At 44.7% G+C, this 27,329-nt stretch overlaps 1 protein-coding gene across 2 annotated transcripts in view; it reads left to right on the forward strand.

The window, feature by feature from the left end:
• LOC141167054 (venom factor-like) overlaps window positions 1-27,329 on the forward strand; it is a 231,368-nt gene that overhangs the window by 49,468 nt on the left and 154,571 nt on the right. For both annotated transcript variants that reach the window (XM_073654381.1, XM_073654382.1), the window contains 4 exons: window positions 350-479; window positions 17,258-17,332; window positions 19,716-19,919; window positions 20,105-20,216. In XM_073654381.1, coding sequence (XP_073510482.1) covers window positions 350-479; window positions 17,258-17,332; window positions 19,716-19,919; window positions 20,105-20,216 — 521 coding nt within the window. The remainder of the gene's footprint in view (window positions 1-349; window positions 480-17,257; window positions 17,333-19,715; window positions 19,920-20,104; window positions 20,217-27,329) is intronic.

Consider the following 27,329-nt stretch of genomic DNA (forward strand, 5'->3'; position numbering starts at 1 on the left):
ATAGACAACAAGGGTAGACAAGCAGGGGAGAATTGCTTAGCTTTAGACAACTCTAAACAAATGCACACACGGCCTCAAGTTCCAGAGAGGAACGAAGTACTGCTCTTGCTTAAGCCACACAAGCAGTAATGAATATCGCCGGCCCCTTCCTCTCAGACACACCAGGTATGTATACACCCAGGCCAGGGAGCTAATTAGCCAAAGGGAGGTAGCCGCTGTGTCCTAAAGACAGCCAGTCTTTAAAAAGATGTCTGTAATGCTAAACGTAGAGATCTCCTGCAACCAACTGCAGGGCGACTGTCTGTCACCTCTGACACACCCATGACAGTAACTGTACTTTGTCTGTCAGGTATGGGATACGGTGGAGAAATCTGACATTGGCTGTTCCCCTGGGAGTGGTGCTGATAATATGGGAGTGTTTTATGATGCTGGGCTTGCTGTACAGACAAATTTTGGAATGACAACTGCAGAGAGATCTGGTAAGTGGAAAAGCTGATTCTGTATCAACCAGTTTGGAAGATTACATTTCAGAAGGCCATGGATACAACTCAACCCACAGTTGGATTTTCCTTCAAGGGTTTCTTCTGGACTTTCATAAGCCATGTTATTATGTAAGCAAATTAAAAATATTTAACATCTCAGAATTTTTGAGGTCAAGTGCAGAGTCATAATGTGTCGGGGCATGACAAAAGTTTTGAAAGAAGACGAGTGATGAGCGAGCACTAAAATGCTCGGGTACTCATTGCTCGGGTCGAGCAAATTGGAATGCTCGAGTGTTCGGACCGAGTAACGAGCCCAATGTAAGTCTATGGGAAACTCGAGCATTTTTCCGGCTGGCTCACCCCGGCGGTCTGCAGAGGCCCTAAAAATTGCCCAAATTGATGCGAACAGTACGCAAATGACATGTAATCAGCATGGGGAAGACCCCTGGAATCATTTTAGACGCCCATATGCCTGCTGTCAACAATGTTGTCAGAGGTATTATGCCACTTTTACGGACTCAAAATAAAACATGCAAAAACGAAACCAAAATGGATTTTCCTGGGAAAAATATTAAGGAATATCCTTTCCAGGGTAATGACTTGTATATAAGGCAAAATAAATAAACAAAAACAAAAATGCTGCTCCACACCTTGGGCTATGTTTACATCTAGCATTTTTGATGCGTTTTTGCACTTTTGCATTGCTTTCAACCAAGACAAATGCATTCACTGGGAAATGTCATTTTAACATTTTACGACCTTATCTGGCCATGTGATGTGTGACACATCATCAGACACATGCATACAGTGCTGAAAAGACAGCATGGGGAATACCCCCGGAAGCATCTCTGACTCCCAGGTCACTGCCTAAAAGTGTGCCCATCATAAGTGATCATTGGAGCATGTGAAGATGCCTCCCGCCATGCACCTGTCGTTGCAGACTTGAAACAATCATCGTCCACGTCCTTGCCTGAGCACAGCGTTCAGTTGTCCCTACCCCATTCCTTGGAATGTAAGTGCAAGTATGGAGCCAGCCACCCACCCATAGGCTGCAATACTATGCTGCCAAATTTTTGACAGCTGCTTGCACATGAAATGTGGCCTTTTAGGCTTGTGTAGGCGGAAGCTGTCCACCACCTCATGGAGGTGACGACCGGGTGTCCATACTCGGTCCCCAGCCGCCACTATTTCTCCCGATGTTGTCTCCGCCTTCCACAAGCAGGGGTCCCACAACATTACCCGTGCCCTCCCCAGTGCAAATAGGTGGGAAGTACCACATAACCACAAACACGTGGACAGATTAATGTGGCCAGGGACGGTACGGAGCCAGTCCACATTAAAAATGCTGCCATAGAGTGTCCGGGAACCTTCCCAAAAACATTTTTTAGCCAGTGCTGCTTCTCAGCAGGGTGGTACGGGCCCACCAGAGACTCCTCCGATGGGCCCTGGCTTCTCCTTCAGGAGAGTTCATAGTGCCGAGGTGAGGTCATGATGATGATAGAGGCCACCATCTGCTTAGTTTTCTGTTACTTGGAATACAAGCACAAGTATGCAGGCAGCCACCCACCCACAGGCTGCAATACTAAACTGCCACATTTCTGGACTGCTTGCTTGCACTTGAAATGTGGCCTTTTAGGCTTGTGGAGGCGGAAGCTGTCCACAACCTAATGGTGGCGGCGGCGGCCAGGTGTCCATACTCGGTCCCCAGCCACCACTATTTGTCCTGGTATCGTCTCTGCCTTCCACAAGTGCGGGTCTCAGAACATTACCCGTGCCCTCCCCAGTGCACTTACTGGGAAGGACCGACTTGCCACAAACACGTGGACAAGTGACTGTGGCCAGGGACGGTACGGAACCAGTCCACAGCTTGTCAGTGAGAGTTGTATTTCACCCCAGCCATTTTTTTTAGCTCAGTAAAAGAACTTGGGAAACCATATATACTCCAGATGTCATTTCTCCCAGGAAGTCCTCTAATGCAGCTTGGCGCATAAGAAATTGCAGCAGCCCATCCAACATCAGTTCACACTTGTCGGTGGTGCTTCAATGCACAAACATCTTTCTTTACCCTTTAATTTCATGACTACAGAGTTGGGCAATAGCCTGATATGCAATGCGGATTCAGAAATAGCATGCAATTAAGCACGTCCAATCCACATTAAAAAAAAAGCAGCTATGGAGTGTCTGGGAACCTTCCCACACAATTTTCTTAGCCAGGACTGCTTCTCGGCAGGGTTGGACGGGCCCACCAGAGAACTGGAGAATCCTCCAGTGGGCCTTGGCTTCTACTTTGGGAGATTTCATAGTGCCGAGGTTAGGCCATGATGATGAAAAAGGCCACCATCTGCTTAGTTTTCTGTTACTTCTAATGCAAGCGCAAGTATGCAGCAGCTTGCACTTGAAACGTGTCCTTTTAGGCTCATGGAGGTGGAAGCTTTTCACAACCTCATGGCGGCAGCGGCAGCCAGGTGTCCATACTCAGTCCCCAACCGCCACTATTTCTCCCAGTATCGTCTCCGCCTTCCACAAGCAAGGGTCCCTAAACATTACTGCTGGTACTTTTCTGTGGGAATCTGCTTGCCTCCTACCAGCCTGGAATATTTCTAGTGAACTATGGTACGACGCCATGGTATTAGCACTGCCCCCAGTACCAGTAGCGAAGCCATCCCCAATTTCCTTCTCAGGAATTTTATTTGGTAGACTGAGTGGCTGCCCAAATACATAGCGTGGCAGTAGGTGCAAGTTTCTCCAGCCTGTTAGATATCAGAGGGTGAACGGCAGTACATTGGATCAGTGGTTAGCACTGAAGCCTTGCAGCACTGGGATCCTGGGTTCAAACCCCAGCAAGGACAATATCTGCATGGATTTTGTATCTTCTCTCCGTGTTTGCGTGGGTTTCCACCTCAGAAAAAAGGAGCTATAGAGTGTCCGGGAACCTTCCCACACACTTTTCTTAGCCAGGAATGCCTCTCGGCAGGGTTGGACGGTCCCACCAGAGAATCCTCGGGTGTGCCCTGGCTTCTCCATCAGGAGACTTCATGATAGCGCAAACTTTGCAGCAGCTATGAGGATCTTGAGTGGGGAAGAAAGGTGAGCCCTCAGAATCAAATCCTCTGGTGGGCCCAATGTTTTTCAGTTTGAAACTGCCTCTCAGTGGGAGTTGTATTTCACCACAGCTGTATTCTTTAGCTCAGTGAAATGACTGGCATAGAGCGAAACCGTATCTACTCCGGCTGTCATTTTTCCGCCACTAGGTTCCACCCATTGTCACACACGACCATGCCTGGCTGTATGTTCAGCGGTGAGAGCCACAGATCAGGCTGCTGAGTTACATCTTTCAAGAACTCTGCAGTGGTGGGCGGCTTGTCACCTAAGCATTAAGCAAGTTATCTTCAGCACAGCCTGTTGCCGCTTAGCCAAGGCAGTGCTGCAGTGCTTTCAGCTTGTGACTGATGTGGTCATTTCGGAGATGGAGGTCGAACTGGAGGAGGAGGTGCAGGAGCTGGACAATGTGATTACATTGTGGTTACATTGGCGAGTCTGGTTTTTATACTAAACAAAAATCCTACTGTGTTTTTATTTTTTATTTGTTTTACGTTATTTTTTAAGACAAATGCATTCACCAGGAAATGTTATTTTAACATTTTACAACCTTATCTGGCCATGTAGTGTGTGACACATCATCAGACACATCCTGTTTCATTTATGATGGAGGGATTCTGAAAGTCACAAAGCCTATTTTTATAGGGTCATCATGCGACCCTTGCTATTGTTAAAGAGCCATCAGCCGGCTATGTTTTGTTGTTCCCATTATTAATAAGTGGGTCTCCTATACTGTCATTGTGTATGAGTGACTGCAAGGGCTGCCAAAAATTTGGATGCAACCCAATACCCCTTTGAAGAGACATAGAGGAGGGTCTCAGTTAAAAATTTGTTCCCATTATAAAGGAGCAGGTCCCCTATAATGGTAATGCCCATGCTGTAACTGCAAGGGCTGCCAAAATTTGGGAAAAACACCACTAACAATTTAAAGACTCATTGAGCTGGGCCACAGTAACAAGTGCGACATGTTCCCATTAGAAAGGAGAGGGTCTGCTAAACAGTTATAGGGTATGCAGTGAGTACAACAGCTGTCAAAATTTAAGAAGAACCCCACTAAGAATTTAAAGACACATAGAGCAGGGCCACGGTAACAAGGTACGACATGTTCCCATTAGAAAGGAGAGTCTGCTATACAGTTATAGGGTATGCAGTGAGTCCAATGGCTGACCAATTTTAAGAAAAACCCCACTAAGAATTTAAAGACACATAGAGCAGGGCCACAGTAACAAGGTCCGACATGTTTCCATTAGAAAGGAGCGGGTCTCCCATAGTGTTTGCCTATGCAGTGACTGCAATGGCTGTCAAAAATTTGGAGGAACTCCAATGCCCCTTGCAAGAGACATAGAGGTAGGAGGGCCTCCTGAAAAAATGCTCTCATTATTAGGAAGTGGGTCTCCCATACTGTTTGCCTATGCACTGAAGCAATGGCTACCAAAAATTTGGAGGAACTCCAATGCCCCTTGCAAGAGACGTAGATATGTTGATGTGGTACATATGGTGGTGATATGGTGGTGGAGGATGATGATGTGGAGAAGGAGGAGGACAAGAGCAAATGGACAAAATCAGGAAGCGTATATCCATGTCTGGTTGTGAAGACAGAGGTGCATGGGAATAGAGTTAGACCTCCCCAAAAAAAGACACTGTATTTGAGTTTATGTTACACTGCTATCATTCGGTGGTGTTGAGAAGTCTGGCCCAATCCGGCCCTTGCCTGCCTGCCTAGCTCTGATATGTATAAATATATATATATATATATATATATATATATATATATATACAGGGTGGTCCAAAAGTAGGTGGACATAAAGTGTAATAAGGTTATGAAGGGGGAGATTTATCCAACATGGTGTAACATTTATATATCAACATTTGTTCGGAGTCCAAAAGAGTCCACCAGAAGAGCCTCTTTGGAATTGGGAATTTCAGGAGCTTCTATCATGCGAGTCCTGAAATCTATTGGGTGGAAAGCTTATAGTCCACGTCTAATTCATGGTTTATTGGAGGATGATCCAGACAGGCGGCTACAATTTAGTGAGATTGTGTTTAACGAAATTGAAGAAAATCCAGTAATTTTAGATAACATTATGTGGAGTGATGAATCTTTTTTCAAACTATCCGGTCATATTAACAGACATAATTGTATTTACTGGTATAATGAGAACATGCATTTGACATTAGAGCAACAACTAAATGAGCCTGTTGTCAATGTTTGGGGTGGTATTTCAAGTTTTGGTGTTTTAGGGCCAATATTTTTTGATGGAACAGTCACAGGAGATAAGTATCTCGAAATTCTAATGAATCAAGTTGTTCCCCAGTTACAGCAACAGCCTAATTCAAATGACCTTTGTTTCCAACAAGATGGCGCCCCTCCACATTATTCAAGAGTAGTCCGCGAGTATCTTGATGAAACATTTCCTAATAAATTGATTGGCCGAAGAGGCCCATTTGATTGGCCGGCACGTTCACCAAACTTGACCCCAATGGATTTTTTCTTTTGAGGAGTACTCAAGGTCAAAGTTTATAGTCGAAAACCAAAAAGTTTCAGTGATTTGAAAAATTACATAAGAGATGCATTTCAAGAAGTTAATACCCAAAGAGACTTGTGCAAAAAAGTTTGTCGAAGCGCAAGAGGCAGACTTCAAAGCTGTGCAAATTGTAATGGAAAACAGTTTGAGCACCTGCGTTGATAAAATTTAAGGGCTTTTGTAATATTGTTCAGAATAAAATTTAATTGTCAATGTTATGCTTGTGTTAGTAAATATAATTTTATATATAAATCAAAATAAATGTTATTATTTTCTGGCCACCTACTTTTGGACCACCCTGTATACAGTATATATATATATATATATATATATATATATATATATATATATATATGTGTTGTGGAATACCTATGCTAACAGGACGCTCAATGGACCCGCTTGCTATATGCACTGCAGTCTGCCACATGCACTGCCTGCCTGCCTAACTCCTGCTATCACCACTGAATATATGCACCTGGATTAGTCCTCTGAAGGACTGTTAGTTCAGATGGATATACAGTCCCTGACAGAAGTTATGTCACTTATCCATGTTATGTAAATGAAAGCTTATAACCTGACGTTAAATTCATTATTTGGTTTTCTAAATTACTCTTTTGAAAGCTGAAACCCTCCCAAATTTGGTTTGGGTTAAGAAAATGATTTGGCATCAATGCTGAAATATTGATCATTTCATGAACACAGAATGGTCAGATTTTGGCAAGACAAAAGTTTTGTCGCCTACAGAAAGTAATATGATATTCAAACAAATAATTATCTTAAAATACTAATATATGTTGCATAACATTGGTGAATGGAGTTGTGCTGTTATTAAAGTCATATTTAATATTTTGTGTGACTTCCATGAGCTTGAAGGACGGCATCCATGTGGTTCAACAATGATTCATACAATTTATTAATGAAGTCATCAGGAATAGCAGAGAATGCCGTCTTACATGCCTCCCAGAGTTCATCTAGATTCTTTGGTTTTGTCTTCCAAGCTTCCTCTTTCATCCTACCCCAAACATGCTGAATGATGTTCATGTCTGGTGACTGGGCTGGACAGTCCTTGAGCAACTTGATCTTTTTTGCCTGGAGGAACTTTGTTGTAGAGATGGATGTATGAGATGGAGCACCATCCTGCTGCAGAATTTGACCCCTTTTATGATTTGGAATGTAAGAGGTGGCTAATACTTCTTGATATTTTAGGCTATTGATATTGCCTTCCACCTTGCAAATGTTTCGCACACCCCCATACTGAATGTAACCCCAGACCATGATCTTTCCACCACAAAATGTAACTGTTTTCTGGGTGTATTTTGGATCCATACAGGCTCCAGTAGGTCTCCTGCAGTATTTGCAGCGGCTGTGGTGTAATTCTACTGAAGATTCATCAGAGAAATCCACCTTCTGCCACTTTTCCAGCATCCATCTGTTTAGCAGGCTGTGGGACTTTGCAAATGCTTTTTATTTGCCTTTTGTTTAGTGTTGGCTTCTGGACACTGATTCGACCATGGAGGCCATTTCGAGACAGAATCCTACAAACTGTTCTAGTTGACACAGGGACTTGAGGTGACTAGGCCTGTTGGAGCTCTGCTGCAGATGAAGAGGGGCTTGCTTTGGATTTTCTAACCAACAAGTGTTCCTCCTGAGCAGTTGTCTTGCGGGTCTGCCGGACCTTGGCTTGTCAAACACATCTCCAGTCTCTTCAAATCTTTTTTAAATTCTTTGTACTTGAAGCTAAGACACATTAAAGGTGCCAGCCACCTCTGCAGTGGATCTGGTCTTCAGCCTCTTGATAATCAAGGCTTTATTCGCAGGGTGGATTTTTGGCATGTTGTCAGAGCTCAAGTTGCAGTTAAAGTGAAGGTCTGGGGTGCTGGGTTTCTTTTTATACACACCCACTAATTAACCGATCATTTACTGAGCACTGGTGAGTGTAATGCACACGCCCGGACTGACTGGCATGTGCGTGTTTATGTAGTGATTCCACTGTGCCATGAACCGGAGAGTGCCTGGAGGGGCGTAACTAAGTATCTGCCCGATCCGACCAAGGTCGCACGACGGCATACGACGCCAGTGCACCAGGGAGGAACCGAGCAGAGGGACCAGGGTCTACTCCAGGTCAGACTCCGGACACGGCTGCTGACCCACACCGGGGAATACAGGAACAGGCAGACTAGAGCGCAGGCTGGGTAGGGTCCAGTACAGACTGGGAGACAAATTCGAAACCGCAGACGCAGTGGACAGGGCAGAGCAAAGCAAAACCGCAGACGCGGTGGACAGGGCAGAGCAAAGCGAAACCGCAGACGCGGTGGACAGGGCTGGGCAAAGCGAAAACCGCAGACGCAGTGGACAGAGCTGAGCAAAGCGAAACTGCAGACGCGGTGGACCAAGCTGAGCAAAGCGAAACCCCAGACGCGGTGAACAGAGCTGAGCAAAGCGAAACCACAGACGCGGTGGACAGAGCTGAGCAAAGCGAAACCGCAGATGCGGTGGACAGGGCTGAGCAAAGCGAAACCGCAGACGCGGTGGACAGGGCTGAGCAAAGCGAAACCGCAGACGCGGTGGACAGGGCTAAGCAAAGCGAAACCGCAGACGCGGTGGACAGGGTTGAGCAAAGCGAAACCGCAGACGCGGTGGACAGGGCTGAGCAAAGCGAAACCGCAGACGCGGTGGACAGGGCTGAGCAAAGCGAAACCGCAGACGCGGTGGACAGGGCTGAGCAAAGCGAAACCGCAGACGCGGTGGACAGGGCTGAGCAAAGCGAAACCGCAGACGCGGTGGACAGGGCTGAGCAAAGCGAAACCGCAGACCAGTGGACAGGGCTGAGCAAAGCGAAACCGCAGACGCGGTGGACAGGGCTGAGCAAAGCGAAACCGCAGACGCAGTGGACAGGGCTGAGCAAAGCGAAACCGCAGATGCGGTGAACAGGGCTGAGCAAAGCGAAATGGCAGACGCGGTGAACAGGGCTGAGCAAAGCGAAACCGCATACGTGGTGGACAGGGCTGAGCAAAGCGAAACCGCAGACGCGGTGGACAGGGTTGAGCAAAGCGAAACCGCAGACGCGGTGGACAGGGCAGAGAAAAGCGAAACCGCAGACGCGGTGGACAGGGGAGAGCAAAGCGAAACCGCAGACGCGGTGGACAGGGCTGAGCAAAGCGAAACCGCAGACGCGGTGGACAGGGCTGAGCAAAGCGAAACCGCAGACGCGGTGGACAGGGCAGAGCAAAGCGAAACCGCAGACGCGGTGGACAGGGCTGAGCAAAGCGAAACCGCAGACGCGGTGGACAGAGCTGAGCAAAGCGAAACCGCAGACGCGGTGGACAGAGCTGAGCAAAGCGAAACCGCAGACGCGGTGGACAGGGCTGTGCAAAGCGAAACCGCAGACGCGGTGGACAGGGCTGAGCAAAGCGAAACCGCAGACCAGTGGACAGAGCTGAGCAAAGCGAAACCGCAGACGCGGTGGACAGGGCTGAGCAAAGCGAAACCGCAGACGCAGTGGACAGGGCTGAGCAAAGCGAAACCGCAGATGCGGTGAACAGGGCTGAGCAAAGCGAAACGGCAGACGCGGTGAACAGGGCTGAGCAAAGCGAAACCGCAGACGTGGTGGACAGGGCTGAGCAAAGCGAAACCGCAGACGCGGTGGACAGGGCTGAGCAAAGCGAAACCGCAGACGCGGTGGACAGGGCAGAGCAAAGCGAAACCGCAGACGCGGTGGACAGGGGAGAGCAAAGCGAAACCGCAGACGCGGTGGACAGGGCTGAGCAAAGCGAAACCGCAGACGCGGTGGACAGGGCAGAGCAAAGCGAAACCGCAGACGCGGTGGACAGGGCAGAGCAAAGCGAAACCGCAGACGCGGTGGACAGAGCTGAGCAAAGCGAAACCGCAGACGCGGTGGACAGGGCTTAGCAAAGCAAAACCGCAGACGCGGTGGACAGGGCTGAGCAAAGCGAAACCGCAGACGCGGTGACAGAGCTGAGCAAAGCGAAACGGCAGACACAGAGGGGACAGGGCTCTGTACACACGGAACAGACTAGAAGGGAAAGGCAGAACCAGATACCCACAGGGTACTTGCAGAGAAGTAGCGAGTGGACCACAAACTCACAAACGGAAGTACAGTGACAACGAGCAGGAGTTAGGTACGAGTTCAGACTCTGCAGACCAAGGGAAGGTATGGACATAGAGAAAAACAAAACAGGCTAGGAGAGTACTCAGACAAGAACAGACACAGCAGCAAGATACAGGAGCGGGTCTAGGTATGCGGCCCCTAGAAGGCGGACCGAACAGGCAGGAGCGAGTTCACACAGGCCTGGAAATACAGCCTTCAGGATAGGCAGAAGACAACAGGCTAGAAGATAATACAGACAGGACACAGTTCAGACACGGGAACTGATACCGCAAGGCAGGAAGCATAGACAGGACCTGGCACATCAGTGACAGGAAGCCAACTGACAGAACACAATGCTCAGGCATGGGTTAATTGGAGCAGCTGGGTTAAATACCAGATGGCAGACAGCAATAGGCTGAGGACACACAAGGGGTGTGCCTGCAGCAGGTACAAAAAGCAGGAAGTGATTGGGCGCCGCCCTTAAGCAGCAGAAGCAGAGGCAAGCAGACAGCATGGAGGGAAGCCAGGCTAGCAGACTGGACTGGAGATCAAGTGCGCGCTCTTGCACAGTGGGAGATGGACCACTATGCAAGGACGCTGCCAGGTATGTTACAGTGAGGATGTAAACTAGGAATTGGGTGCATTTTATCACCAGGCGACAAAACTTTTGTTTTGCCAAAATCTGACCATTCTGTGTTCATTAAATGATCAATATTTCAGCATAAATGCCAATTTATATTCTTTACCTAAACCAAATTTGGGAGGGTTTCAGCTTTCAAAAGAGCAATTTATAAAACCAAATAATGAATTTAACGTCAGGTTATAAGCTTTTATTTTCATAACATGGATAAGCGACATAATTTCTGTTAGGGACTGTATATATATATATATATACATATATATATATATATATATGTATATATATATATATATATATATATATATATATATGTATGTGTATATATATATATATATATATATATACATATATATATATATATATATATATTGTGGAATACCTATACTAACTATGAACAGGCAAATCTCTCCCTGATGCAGCAGCAGCTCTCCCAACTCTGCCTGATTTTGGAGTGACTGTGACGATCATGGCGGTCTTATATAGACCTGATGATGCTGTGCGGCCAGCCAATCACTGTAATACCACAACCAACATGTCTGCGGCATTACAGTGCTTGGCAGGCAATCCCTGCATGTTCATTGGCTCTGTAAAGAGCGCCAAATATGCAGGGAGGGGTCCCGAGTTTCCACCCGAGCAACCCAGAAATATTCGCCGAGCGCCGAGTTCGTCGAGCACTGTGATGCTTGGGCGAGTACCGAGCAGTGGCGAGATCGTTTACTCATCACTAAAGAACATCCAAATGAGAATCGATCTGTCATGCTTTGCCCACATAGCCCCCACATGAGACAAAACATTAAGCCCTTAGAACTCCTCTACTGCACTCTGCACTGTGCCTGCAAGAACAGAGCGGAAATACACAGTCAGGTTATTTCTGAAAATGTCAGGATCAGAGATAATTCCAATCCCAACAGTTTAACATCATAGATACCAGGTCAATAGTGACCATGGACTCTGAGGTGCTGAATGGAGAAGGCATTGTCAGTCTGCAACATGAGTGAAGGTCAAAAATGAGCTGCATGGTAAGTAATTGTTTAACCACGATGACCAGGCCTGCCCTCAAGATGCATGGTAAGCTTTAGAAAACTTTGTATATCAAATTATGCTCAAGAAAGTTTAATTTAAAACAAATAAATAGGCCACACCCATCCAAAGATATTAAAAAGTAACAGAATAAAGAACTTTTTAGTTATATAACAAGGCATATGGCCTTAAACAAAGCAATGAAGTACCAGCCATTTTTTGTGCATTCCCCCCAAACATTATAACAGCTAATTACAAAATTAAATGTCCAAAAAGGTAGCAATTAAAATTCCAACTAATTTCTTAAAAAATAAACCATTATATGGAAAATCTGATGAAAGATTAAAAAAAATGTTGACTGATTTCAGCAGCACAAAACATCTTTTTCCTTAAAACATGATTTAATTGAGCAAAAGTGAAAAGAAAACTATACATACAGTGGGGGAAAAAAGTATTTAGTCAGCCACCAATTGTGCAAGCTCTCCCACTTAAAAAGATGAGAGCGGCCTGTAATTGACATCATAGGTAGACCTCAACTATGAGAGACAAAATGAGAAAACAAATCCTGAAAATCACATTGTCTGATTTGGAAAGATTTTTTTTTTTCAAATTTTGGTGGAAAATAAGTATTTGGTCAATTACAAAAGTTCATTTCAATACTTTGTTATATATCCTTTGTTGGCAATGACAGAGGTGAAACGTTTTCTGTAAGTCTTCACAAGGTTGGCACACACTGTTGCTGGTATGTTGGCCCATTCCTCCATGCAGATCTCCTCTACAGCACTGATGTTTTGGGGCTGTCGCTGGGCAACACGGACTTTCAACTCCCTCCAAAGGTTTTCTGAAGGGTTTAGACCTGAAGACTGGCTAGGCCCCTCCAGGACCTTGAAATGCATCTTACTAAGTCACTCCTTCGTTGCCCTGTCGGAGTGCTTGGGATCCTTATCATGCTGAAAGACCCAGCCATGTTTTATCTTCAATGCCCTTGCTGATGGAAGAAGGTTTGCACTCAAAATCTCACGATACATAGCCCCATTCATTCTTTCATGTACATGAATCAGTCGTCCTGGTCCCTTGGCAGAGAAACAGCCAAGGGATCACCCCCATGCTTCCCAGTAGGTATGGTGTTCTTTGGATGTAACTCAGCATTCTTTCTCCTCCAAACACTCCGAGTTGTGTTTCTACCAAACAGTTCTACTTTGGTTTCATCTGACCATATGACATTCTCCCAATACTCTTCTGGATCATCCAAATGCTCTCTAGCAAACTTCACACGGGCCCGGACATGTAATGGCTAAAGCAGGGGGACACCTCTGGCACTGCAGGATCTGAGTCCCTGGCAGTGAGAGTGTGTTACTGATGGTACTCTGTGTAACGTTGGTCCCAGTTCTCTGCAGGTCATTCACTAGGTCTGCCCGTGTGGTTCTGCGATTTTTGCTCACCATTCTTGAGATCATTTTGACCCCACGGGGTTAGATCTTGTGTGGAGCCCCAGATCGTGGGAGATTATCAGTGGTCTTGTATGTCTTCCATTTTCTAATTATTGCTCCCACAGTTGATTTCTTCACACCAAGCTGCTTGCCTTTTACAGATTCAGTCTTCCCAGCCTGGTGCAGGGCTACAATTTTGTTTCTGTTGTCCTTTGACAGCTCTTTGGCCTTCGCCATAGTGGAGTTTGGAGTGTGACTGTTTGAGGCTGCGGACAGGAGTCTTTTATACTGATAACAAGTTCAAACAGGTGCCAGTGCTACAGGTAATGAGTGGAGGACAGAGGAGCCTCTTAAAAAAGAAGTTACAGGTCTGTGAGAGCCAGAAATCTTGGTTGTTTGTAATTGACCAAATACTTATTTTCCACCAAAATTTGAAAAAAAAATTCTTTCCAAATGAGACAATGTGATCTTCAGGATTTGTTTTCTCATTCTAAATTTCATAGTTGAGGTCTACCTATTATGTCAATTACAGGACTCTCTCATCTTTTTAAGTGGAAGAACTTGCACAATTGGTGGCTGACTAAATGCTTTTTCCCCCACGTTATTTGATAGCACCGCATTTGTACTGATCTGTAGTTTAAGTGTCAGATAAAGAGTAAGCAAAAATCAACAGCAAAATGTCTGTTTTTTAAGAAAAAATAAAAAAAAAAGATTATGAATGAGTTACATTTACCACTACACTGCCATTTAAAAATACAACCTGTATAAACAAGAGCTCGTACAGCTATAGCGATGGAATTAAATAGCTATGGCTCTTAGAATGCAATGATTAAAGGGAATCTGTCACATGGTTTTTGCTATCATATGTGAGAACAACATAGTGTAGGAAAGAGATGCTGAATCCAACAATGTATCACTTAGTTTACTGGGTGCCGAAGATCTAACACAATCAGAGTTTTTAGAATTAAAATGAAGCAGAGCTGAGAAAGCTAACCCTGCCCACATCAGGTTCTTTGTGTACATAGTCTGTAGACACTGAGCTGCTAATGTGGCACCCCAGGGGTCTGGTTTCCACAGTAATAGCAGTATTACGTCTGTGAGCAGGTGGGAGGTCTCCTGGGCAGGAATCCTAAGCATGCCACACCTCCTGCCCAGTCCTGGGAGGGGAAGAACTTCCCCTACATAAACTGGGGCTGAGGCAGGGTTAGAGAGAGGAGTTCCAGACAGAGACGGAGTCTGGTCTGGACACGCAGAAACAGGGACAGATAGACATCAGGAGCTCTGTAGGAGCCAAGGAGAAGCGCCAGGGGCTGGAGCTGTGCAGAGCTCGCCCTGGGAGAAGGTACTAAAACCGGACACAGGAGTCCGAGGCTGTGGGGACTAAGATATACCCAGCAGCAGAATCCATCCGGCAGGGGATTCCAGGTCCTCTGGCCATAAAAGCCCGGAGGCTCAGTCACAACGAAGGGACCAGCACCGCCATTCCGGAACGGAGGCTAACAGGAGGCCCCAGGTCACCAGCCATACGGGTGAGCACCACACGGTATACCCAGGGACGTGGGCTACTTGTAACCGCTGAAAGCAGGGTAGCCAGGAAGGGTACAGACTAACGGGAAGGCCTACAACTCCACCTGGCCAGGGGAACTCCGGCTTACTCGCAGACTAACCAGGCCCCAACTACTAGCCAGTACTCCCGGGGGAATTTGCCTTGTACCATCAGTAAAGGCCCTGAACTGTACCCTCGCGTTTCCGTGCTTCCTTGTCGCACCGTTAGTGCTGGGACATCCACACCATCACTCCCAACATCATCCACATCCGCTGCCCTGAGGCCATACCTCTCCCGTTGGGGGTTATATCAACATTGCTGCACACCTATACCACCGGCCTCAGCGGTCTGCCCTGCAGCGGCGGTTTCATAACCGCATTCAACGGGTGGCGTAGTCGGACACTAATACCATCATACCAATAACCGCCACTTAGTTTGACCACCCTGGGCGCGGACCGGGTCACCGCCACACGAAGACTACTACCCCCATCGGATCCGGCTCCGGGTATCCCCCCGCGCGCACGCGCGCCGCACTACAGCACTGGCCCAGGGGGTGAGTCACTTATAACAGGAGAGGGCGGAGTCGGACAATTGCCTGGTTGCCAGCTAGTCAAAGCAATGATAATGTCCTGGTAATAACACCTTCAATGTAAGTAAACAACACTTCACAGCCTGGCATGTGACACATCCTTGAGTTCAGTATTTTAACCCCTACCTCATGCTGTCCTCAGATTACAGAGGGAAAACCTGATGGAAAATTCCCTTGAAAGACAATTGAATTTGTTCAAGGTGAATTAAAATCGTGTCGAATTTTACCAAAAATTTGAATCAATTTTTTTTAAATTTGCTTATTACGAATTCAGATAAAGAGCAGCTGTCCATTTTGCTGACTTGTAGTGGGTTTAGATACAGATTAAAGATAAAATGATGCATCGCTGTTCTCCTCTCCTGCTGTAGCTCACCATTTATTTCTCTGCTCCATCCAGCCTCCTCTTACCTTTTGGAACCGATGTCCTTTTAAGGCATTTTCACTCTTTTTCAGATTTTCTAGGCACAATTAGATAAATCAGATATTTATTTTGGCAATCCAACAAAAGATAGTAGTATCGTTTCGGTCCCGTGACATGGACCTTCATCAGACATGGAGGGCAATTAAGGTTGTTTTTCTCCTGCACTGTCTAAACCTTTTTTATATTTTATATCCCCCTACATTACTTTAGCAACCAGTGTCTGATGAAGGTCCATGTCACAGGACTGAAACTTACTAGTATCTTTTTGTTGAATTGCCAAAATAAAATCTGATTAACTTGCTTTAGTTACCTGGAAAATATGAAAATAAGAACGTTTGTAATTAATTAGATTTTTCTGTCTGCCATCATTCTCTTTCTGTGAGAGCTTTTATATTACTTAGTGTAAAGCTTTCAGCCACTAGAACCTGGCCGAGTGTGCACAGTAGTTACATTCAAGGAAAAGAGTTAACTCATGACACCCTATTCAGCTCTCTCCTAACCATTGATTTCTGTACAGCAGTTATCTGCTCATGTTACTCCCCATCCCTCCCAGTCCCTGAGCTTTTATCAGTGTTGTAAAATCACCAGCCCCTAACTCCTACCTTGGCAGATTCCAGAGCAGGTCTCTTAAACACGACTCTCACTTTCCTGAGCCGTGTGCTTGTTCAAATTCCCTGCTATTTCTATATGTAAATATAGTGATTCTTCATAACAAACATTGACAGACTGGAGTTCCTGACCCCTCACACAACCAGGAAGTAAGGAGACTGCTTAGCTCTCAGCTGCTCAAGAGACAATTTAATTTTAATTTTAACTTTAATTTTAATTTTGTTTTAGTTTATTTTCATCATTTATTCACTATGTTCTGGGGTCTCTTGGGAGACCCCAGAGCATACCAAAGAATTTTAATTTCACATTAAAGTTATTTCCTTGCCAAATTCGTGTGAACTGTGAAATTGTAACTTCTGAAGATTCACTAATCTCTAGTGGTGGTGATAACAAAAATTGCTATAGCCATAAAGGGAACCTTTTACAACAATTTTGCTACTAGAAATAGGTGTATGAATCTATATGTAAATTAGCTTGTAGGTGAATTGGGAGAAAGTCAACACAGTTTGACACTTCAACAATGCACTTACAAGCTAACTTCTATGTAATCAATATTTGATTTCTCTGTACTGGCACATCATATAGCTACAATACAGGTATTATTTTATTGTTGTACTAGAACTTCTCAAGCCATTTTACCACTAACTCTAGTAGCAAAATCATCCAAACAGATTCACTTTAATGCTAAAATGAGAGGTGTCTTCAAGATTATAAGAAGCCGTACAGGTACTTCATCACTCTGTCCACTTTTTTATTTTTGCTAATTTTATGTAACATTATATTTTTAGATCCATCATGTAAGGACAAAAAGACGCGCAAGAGAAGATCATCCGTGGCTTTGATGGATATTAAAACTCAGAAGGGTAGGAAGAAAAAAAAAGTATCTTCTTTTTGGGAAAATAAAGCCACAGAGATATCCTCTCTCTGTTCTTTGTAATAGGCTTTTGGACATATTCAGTTTTAAAACCTGGGGTTATGGGAGCCCTATTATACTGAGAGATAGCCCATGATGGGATATCCTTAGAATACAGTTGCAATTAAAGTTAGCTAGCCCCAGTTACATATTAGTTTTAAAATTTACAAACTTTGGTCTGTTTGCAATAAGCCAATCAAACAAGAATAATGTAAATATCTCAACTCAGGTAATACAAGTTGTTTCTCCTAATTGACCACAAAATGTCACTTTTCTTGACTACTGCAGTCTAAGAATTTGTCACACTTTCAGGAAAAGTGTCTTTAAAACTTAGTAGCGGCCCGCTGACTGTCCTGTTGCAGACATGATACATAGTTGGACATGAGTTTAAAGAAAAGAGTAAGCTTTGTGCAAAGAAATGAAAGGATACATAAAGTATATAAAATGCTTTTAATGTTCCTAAAGAGGAGGAAGCTATCACCGGTTGCCACCAGGTCCCACAAGGTCAAAAACCCTTGAGCGATTGCCAAAGATCAGCAGCAGATTTGGTGGAAGCAGGTACTTTCGAAAGTAAGACGCATATTAAATGCTGAAGATCTTCATGTTCAGACTTAAAGACATCTTCATCTACTGACCCAAAAGCACAAGAAAAGTCAGCTCAAATATGCTCAAAGAATATGTTTTAGCTCATCTGGTGAGATGGATCCCCGAATCCCAAGGTCCCGGTGGGCACACAAGCCGCAGGCATTGGTGCAACATGCAGGTGAGGCATTTGGGAAATGGTAGTAGAAGCACTAGAGCCGCAAGTAGCAGAGGTACTGGAGGCTGTAGACAGACTGGAGACCGTGAAGCAGGTAGCTGAGGTATTGGAAGCTGCAGGCAGACAGGAGACCAGGAAGCAGGTAACAGAGGTACTAGAAGCCACAGGCATACAAGATTAAGGAACAGCAAAAATTTTAATACCATGGCACAGCTATGTGTCTTAGTAGGCCTTATACAGGCCCAGGCAGAATATCAAGTGGGAGCATGCTGGGTTACTTGCAAAGCTTGACAAGTAGCACAGCAGAGTTCAGTGGACCAGAGGGGGTCAAAGCCCGCATCCGGGATAGGTGTGTAAGAGAATTAACAGCATATAAATAAGCAAAAGAAGTTCTGTGATTCTGCTTGGTAGAGCAATAAAAGAAAACAGAAAGTTTTTAGACTTGTAGATCAGCGTTATGACTGGTAGGGGAAGAATATAGGATACTTAGAAACCCTCACTACAATGAAGCATGCCAGAGGTTTTGTGATGAGTACAGTGAAGCGGGATGGCGGTGGCTTAGTAATTTCTACAGTAATCCATTGCACTGGCTCAACTATGCCAACAGTGAAGCATGGCGAGAGCTTGCTGATGCCCACAGTAAATCATGGCAAGGACTTGGTGATGGCTACAATGAAGAATGGTTTGGTGATACGAACAGTGAAGTATTACGGTGGTTCAGTGATGCTTCCAATGAAGCATAGCAGTGGCTCGATGATGCCCTTGGGCTGCTTTGCTTCCTCCCGTACTGGAAATTTGCAAAGTATGCAGAGCAAGATGGATTCAATCATGTACTGAAAATCCTAGAACAAAGCTTCATGCCTTCTTGGAAGAAGATGAAGCTTGGGCACCATTGGACATTTAAATAGGACAAAGATCCAAAGAAAACCTCAAAGTCTGCCAAGGCTTGGTTTCAGAAAAAGTGTTGGAAGATTCTGAAGTGGCCATCACAGTCATCTGACTTCAAACCCATAGAAAATATTTGGTGGGATTTAAAGAAGAATCTGAAGAATATTATTAATCTGGAGGCCAGTGCCCATAAGGAATCGGCTAAGATTTGCCAGGAATGTTAACAGAAGCTTATGTCTAGCTATGAATCACATGTGCATCAGGTCATAACAACAAGATGGTAAAACGGTATGCTAAGTATTAAAGAGACACTTGTCATGAAAAGATTAATAATTCTGAGATTGCGATAATCAGGGAAAGTGGCATTATGTGGTGAATTTGGGGAAACCGTTTGCTATATTAGTTGTGTTGAGATATTTACATTGTCATTGATTAATTTAATACAATCAACAAAAAGTTGAACATTTTTCTAACAAACTTAATTTTCCATCAATGAGGGGGATGAACAATTGAAATTACTACGGTACAAGTTCATTCATATAATCATAGAAGCCTAGGTTTATAGGACTAGTTTTGCGTCCTGGTCATAATGTGTGGTCCTCCTTATGTCCGGTGGGTGATATATACTTTACTACTTTAGTCACGCTGATGTGTGTTGTGGAATTATCTTGCTTCTTCTGTTTAGCCTCTAACTACACAAACCTGGAGAAGCAATGCTGCAATGATGGCATGATTAAGAACCCGATGGACCACAGCTGTGAGCGACGTGCTCTCCTCATTCAAGAAGGAGAGAAGTGTAAGGAAGCTTTCCTGGACTGCTGCAGATACATTGATCTGAAGCTGAAGATGGAGAGGCTGATAAAAGAAAGTGATCTAGATTCTGATAGAAGTAAGCGTATATTGCGAGAGGAAATTAAAGGGGGCGTTCATTATTTCACAAAACAGTACCACATCTGTCAACAAGTTGTGGGTGGTTTTCAGCCATATGCACTTAATATTCTTCAAATATTCACAAAATTATCTGAGTTGGAAGTACCTATTTATAACCTTGTGAATTTTTTTTTTTCTCCTTAGGTGAAAATGACGTTGACTATTATCCGGATGCTGACATTTTGGTTAGAAGTCAATTTCCAGAGAGCTGGTTGTGGAGCATTGTAAAAATGGACGAAACACCTGATGCAGAAAAGTGAGCATTTTAATGATCCCATTATTTGTATGACCATGCTTCTTTTTCTTGATTTGTTTTAGAAATACCATTTGGAAATCACTAGAAAACTACTCCATGCACTTACATTTGGATACCCCTGTGCAAAAAATGTTTACCCTTTAAAGAGAATCTGTCAATAGGATTTCACCCCCCAAACTAAATGTGCATGTAGCTCTTTTAAAGACAAGTTCAGCAACACCTTTACATGGCCAGTCCATGCTTTCATTATTGAGAAATCAGTGTTTGAATTATGTATGCAAATTACGCTGAAGATCTACTGTATTTGTAGATCTGAAGCCTCTGTCACTCCAGCTCTATTCCCCGCCCAGTGCCGCCTCCTCCTGCTTGACTGACAGCCTCTATGCTTTGTGACTTCAAGCAAAGGAGATCTACAGACTAATTTGCATATCAGTTGAAGCACTAATTTCTCAGTAATGGACGAATGGATTGTCTAGGTAAAGGTATTGCTGGACTTGGCTTTGAACCAGCTACATGCACTTATAAATAGTTTGGGGTGTGAAATGTGGTGACCGATTCCATTTAAGGGTCTTTTGAGAATAGTTTTCTTCCATCTTACTTCATGGCCCAAAATTTTGAGGCTGACATAAATTTTGGTTTTCACAAAGTTTGCTACTTCTGAGTTTTAGATCTTTTATTCAAATGTTTCTCTGGTTACTGAAGTAGAATTATCAGCATTTCATAAGTTTATTTGTATTTATAAATCCATCAAGTTTATGCAAAGACTCACTATTTACAGTGTTGACCCTTATTGTTGAAGACTCCTGCAGTTCGCACCGGCAGCTGGCTATCGGCTTCTGGGCCAGATCCTCATCGATGACCCATTCTTCTCTCATCAGTGCTTTGAGTTCATTACTATTTCTTGGTTTTCTTTGTAGTTTTTTGTGGATTAACCACAGATTCTGAAAGGAATTAAGATCTTTGGAGTTTCCTGGTCATGGACCCAAAATTTCAATGTTTTGTTCTCTAAGTCGCTTAGATGTCACTTTCGCCTTGTGACATGGTCTCCATCTTGTTGGTAAAAGCATTGCTCATCGGTAAATTGCTGCTGGATCATTTGTAGAAGTTGCTCTTGGAGGATGCAAAGATTTCATTCATGGTAATGTTCTTTGTGAGTAAGCCCCCACACATCAATGGTCTCAGGAGGCTTTACTTTTGGCTTGACACAGGACTCACAGTAGTACTCCCCTTTTCTTCTCCAGATAATCATTTTTTCTAAATGTCCCAAACAGTCTGAGGGAGTTTTCATCAGATAAAATAACTTTATTCCAGTCCTCTGCAGTACAATTCTTATAATTCCTGCAGAATGTCAGTCTGTTCTTGATATTTTTCTTGTACCAATGTGCCTTCTTGACACCAGTCTTCCAGAAGCCTCTCCATCACAGTGCATGCAGATGAATTCACACTTGTCGCCATTCATGCACAAGCTCTGCACAGGTGTTGAACTTTTCCTGTAGCTGAATCTTCTTTAGGAGACTGTCCTGGTATGAGCTCACAGAAAGTACAGATCATAAGGTACATTGAGTTAATACAGCACTCATATTATTATTATTATTATTACTATTATTAATTTATATAGCGCCATTGGTTCCATGGCGTTGTACATAAGGGGTTACATACCAAATACAGATATCACTTACAGTAAACAAACTAACAATGATAGACTGGTACGGAGGGAAGAGGACCCTGCCCTTGCGGGCTTGCATTCTACAGGAAAGGGGCAGAGACAGTAGGCTGAGGGGTTGCAGTAGCTCCGGTGTTGGGGGTGGCAGAAAGCAAGGTCATGGCAGGCTGTAAGCTTGTTTGAAGAGATGGGTTTTCAGGTTCCGTCTGAAGGATCCAGGTGTGGTGGATAATCGGACATGTTGAGGCACAGAATTCCATAGGACGGGGGATATTCGGGAGAAATCTTGGAGGCGATTGTGTGAGGAACGAATAAGTGTGGAGGAGAGAAGGAGGTCTTGGGAGGACCGGAGATTACGTGAGGGCATATATCAGGAGATTAGTTCAGAGATGTACAGAGGAGAGAGGTTATGGATGGCTTTGTAGGTCAGTGTTAGTAGTTTGAACTGGATACGCTGGGGAATTGAATGCCAGTGAAGAGATTTGCAAAGGGGGTAGCAGAGGAGTAGCGAGGCGAGAGATGAACAAGTCGTGCAGCATAGTTGAGGATAGACTGGAGGGGTGCGAGAAATGTTAGCAGGTAGGCCACAGAGGAGGATGTTGCAGGAGTCAAGGCGGGAGATGATGAGGGCATGCACAAGCAATTTAGTAGATTGAGGGTTGAGGAAAGGACGGATTCTGGATATATTTTGGAGCTGGAGGCGACAAGAGGTGGCAAGAGCTTGGATGTGGGGTTTGAAGGACAGGGCAGAGTCAAGGGTTACTCCGAGGCAGTGCATTGTCGGTACAGGGGAAAGTGTGATGTCATTTATTGTGATAGAAAGATCAGGTGGGAAAGATATGCGAGGTGTGGGAAAGATAATGAGTTCAGTTTTGTCCACATTGAGCTTGAGGTAGCGGAAAGAGAAGAAGGAGGATATGGCTGCTAGACATGCTGGGATTCTGGACAGCAGAGAGGTGATATCTGGGCCAGAGAGGTAGATCTGGGTGTCATCAGCGTACAGATGGTACTGGAAGCCATGGGATTTTATGAGCTGTCCCAGGCCAAGGGTATAGATTGAGAAGAGTAGGGGTCCTAGGACATAGCCTTGAGGGACTCCAACAGAGAGGGGGTGGGGTGAGTAGGTAGTGTGAGAGTGGGAGATGCTAAATGTGCGGTTAGAAAGGTATGAGGAGATCCAAGATAGTGCAATGTCTTTGACACCAAAGGAAGAGAGGATCTGTAGTAGGAGGCAGTGGTCAACTGTATCAAAAGCAGAAGACAGGTCAAGAAGAAGGAGTACATAGAATTGTCTGTTAGCTTTGGCTGTAAGTAAGTCATTGGTGATTATGGTAAGGGCAGTTTCGGTGGAATGGTGGGGGTGGAAGCCGGATTGTCAGTTGTCGAAGAGAGAGTTAGATGAAAAGTGGGAGGAAAGTTCAGCGTGAACGTGTTGCTCAAGGAGTTTTGTGGCAAATGGGAGAGGCGATATGGGGCGATAGCTGGACAAGGCGGTTGGGTCGAGGGATGGTTTTTTTAGGAAGGGTGTGATTGTGGCATGTTTGAAGGCAGCGGGGAAAGTACCAGAAGATAGTGATAAGTTGAAGAGATGGGTTAGGGATGGGATGAGTGTGGGGGTGAGGTTGGGGAGCAGGTGGGATGGGATGGGGTCGAGAGCACGTGGTGAGGTGTGATTTGGAGAGGAGACGAGTAAGGTCTCTTTCCGTGATGTTGGGAAGGGAGGTTATGGGGGTAGGGAAATGCTGTGGAAGACAAAGGGGTTGTGGTGGTTGGACAGTAAAGACTTGCCGTGTTTGGTCAATCTTGTTTTTGAAGTGTGTGGCAAACTCCTCAGCAGAGATCATGGAGGTCGGAGGGGGCAGTAGAGGGCGGAAGAGAAAGTTAAAAGTGTTGAATAGCTGTTTGGGGTTGTAGGATAGGGAGGATATGAGAGTTGTGAAGTAGGCCTGTTTAGCAAAGGTGAGTGCTGATTTGAATGCGAGTGTTGCTTGTTTGAATGCAGTGAAGTCATCTTGAGTATGTGTTTTCTTCCAACGCCGCTCCGCAACCCTGGACGCTTGTCGAAGCTGTTTAGTGAGGTTGTTGTGCCAGGGTTACCTGTTGACTCGTCGCGCTCTGCCATGCACAAGAGGGGCGACCGAGTCAATCGATGATGCGAGAGTGGCATTGTAGAAAGCGGTGGGACTGTCTGTGTCATGGAGTGAGGATATGGATGTCAGTGGTAGAACAGAGTCAGAGAGTGTGTGAATGTCTAGATGTGCAAGGTTTCTGCGGGTGTGTGCTAGTTGCCGGACATGGGTGACAGGTGAGGAGAACAAGGATGAGAATGTGAGTAAATGGTGGTCAGATAGGGGTAGGGGAGAGGTTGTGAGGTTAGATAGGGAGCAGAGTCGGGTGAAGATAAGGTCTAGTGTATGTCTGTCTGTGTGGGTGGCTGAGGAGGACCATTGAATAAGTCCAAAGGATGAAGTAAGCGACGAGAATTTGGATGCTGCTGACTGGCGAGTGTCAGTGGGGATGTTGAAATCACCCATGATCATTGTGGGAATGTCAGCTGAGAGAAAGTAGAGAAGCCAGGAGGAGAATTGGTCAATAAAGGCAGTGATCGGGCCCGGAGGTTGGTATATGACAGCCATTTGGAGGTTGGAGGGAGAGTAAATGCGGACAGAGTGGACTTCAAAAGAAGGGAGAATAAGAGAGGGAAGAGGAGGAGTAGGGCTAAAGGTGATGTTACGGAGGAGAAAACCCACTCCTCCACCATGTCTGTTACCAGGGCGAGGAGTGTGGGTGAAGTGGAGGTCGCCGTAACACAGCGCAGCAGGGGAGGCAGTGTCAGAGGGTGTCAGCCGTGTTGCCCAGGAAGGAGAGATGACGAGAGGTAAAGAGGTCGTGGACAAAATGGAGCTTGTTGCAGACAGAGCATGGATTCCAGAGTGCTCCAGAGAGAGGGAGCAGTGGGGTGGGCTTCAGTGGGACAGGTTTTGCGTAAGAGAGGTTACTCTAGTTTGCAGTTGGTTTGATGCGATAGGTGGGGGAATTGGTGGAAGGTGCAAGCTGTGGGGGTCCAGGATTGGGAGATATGTCTACAGCAGTGAGGAAAAGCAGAGAGGGGGAGAGCAGGTGGGAGAAGGAGAGTGTCTGGCTTGTTTTATGTTTTGGTAGCATCGGTTTGAGGTTGAGGAGCAGGTCTGTAGATGAGGTTAGGTGGGGAGGTAGGAGGGAAGGAGAGATGATGATTTGGTTAGAGGTTGCTGGGGTTTGGGGATGGCGAAGGAGAGTGAGGATTAGTGTGGCAAAATCAGTAAGACAATATGTAAGCATAGTGAATGTTAGGTGTGAATCAGAAAGAGAATCTAATTAATAATGGTAGATAGTTATCCGCACCTTAACCCTAATGAATGAATACATGGGTCTATCCCTGTGACAAGCCCTACAGTAGTGCTACCTAGTCGTGGAGGTTGGCACCCTAATTAGCGCAAATGGCACCCCCACTCAATGAGGACTGACCCTAATGGTCCCTAATGGGCCATTTTAGACCCTAATAGGTAAGTAACACATTTCTGTCAATATAAAGTGAAAGTCAGTAGTATTCAGACAGACTAAAAAGAACCATTGCCAGAATGTGCGCCTATTTTAAGAGAGTAAAGTTCCAAGACAAATGATGTTCCCAGTGACACATATGATGGGATGTTTTTTGGAGCAAGTTAATCCCATGAGTGGCATGTGCTGTGGCATGTGCCACATAACTTGCACTTGTTGCACTTACTTTGGTGCCCAGATACCTTCTTCTTAATAGCGATGGAACATATATTTTTGAAGTTCTTGATGATCCAATAAGAGGTTGATTTAGAGGCAATCTTACAATCAGCAATGTTCTTACCTGTAAAGCCCTTTTGATGCAAAGCAATCATGACTGCACATTTCTTTGGAGGTATTCATGGTTAACAGAAAAATTAAAGGATTTTAAGCACCTTTTGACGCAATCAGTCTGATCTTAATATTTAATCAGCATAACAAAATATCAGCTGCCTTCTCCTCGTTAACACTTTCTCCCAAGCTAACAAGAAGATTACTGAAATGATGTAAGCAGGTCATTTTGTGGCAGTGCTGATATTCAGTGGCAAAAGTGTTTTTGTACTTAAGTTAATTTTCATGACAAGGAAAGACTGTACTTTTTGCAATTCAGCTGATCACTCTTCATAACAATTTAGAGTTAATGCAATTTGCCACTATAAAAACTGAAGCAAAAAATTTTGTGAACACTAAAATAATAATTTTTGGCCATGAATGTATATAACTTTTTATATATATATTGTGGTAAAGTGACAAGCTCGGCTGTATGTGGAGGTAGATAAGGAACACTGTCTCTTTAAATTTCGGGTTAGTTTCTTAAGCATCATAAACTAACCTGGAGTCCATAAAGAAAAGAACACAGACCATTCGGCATAAAGGTAAAACAAAATACAAAGTTACAGCACAGTCCATATATCGGCCGAAGTCTGGAGACTCCGGGTTAAGCACACATGGTCCAGCACAATACAAGCTCCTCTCTGGAGGAAGCCTTTCCAGATACTGACCACACCTGAGTGTAAAGGCTGGCTATTTAAAGCCCAGACCACTACCTGGATTGGAGATATGGTGGATGGCATCCTGCCTCACACTTCACCATCCACTAAAAAACTTGCCCTTGTAAACCTGGGCCGTTAACCCTCTCTGCACCTAATGTGTAAGAGAAACTTCCATGTTTCATATCACTGAGGCTAACAGCCCCAGTGACACACATCTCCCTTCTGACACATTGCTGACTTTGTCACAATATATACCAAAGTACTTGTGGATGCTGACTGTTTTATACATCTGACAATCCACTTTAATATCCACGATCACAGATAACTCCTTTCTTAGCTGTTTTAGTTCTTAACTTCTGCTGCCTAATGGTTTTTCAGACCGAGGGAGCTACATCTGTAAGACCATAAACTCCCGATGACAATTCTGGGCATGGCAGCCAGAAGTTTAAAAGGTCTTTTATATACTGAAAGTATTATGGAAGCAATTGTGATAGTATATTCAAATCTCACAGCATGAGGGTTGTCTCAAATTGTTAAACGGATAACATTTCCAAATTTTGTAAAAATTAGCAATTTTATAATGTTCCTCTTATTAAAAATATATTTTTAAATGTTATAATTTACTGCTCACTGCATGAGTTGCCAGCTACTTCAAGCAAGGAGTGTGCGGTTGCAAAATCTTTGCTTTACAGCTTGGATGCACTGCTCTAAAGCTGGTTGGATACCTCCAGTTTCTGTGCCCCTGTAGCTCCTGAGATGGTGGAGGGGCAAAGATCTTTTTGTTTGCAGCATTGAAGAATGCATAGTTCAGGTGTGGCACAAATATGATACCGTCCTGAATTGTCAATCATCAGGAGCACATTGCCTCGGGGCAAGCAGGAA

This window comes from Phyllobates terribilis, unplaced genomic scaffold, assembly GCF_046119375.1.
Source record: "Phyllobates terribilis strain yellow unplaced genomic scaffold, ASM4611937v1 Scaffold_11__3_contigs__length_659146591, whole genome shotgun sequence".
Lineage (NCBI taxonomy): Eukaryota > Metazoa > Chordata > Amphibia > Anura > Dendrobatidae > Phyllobates > Phyllobates terribilis.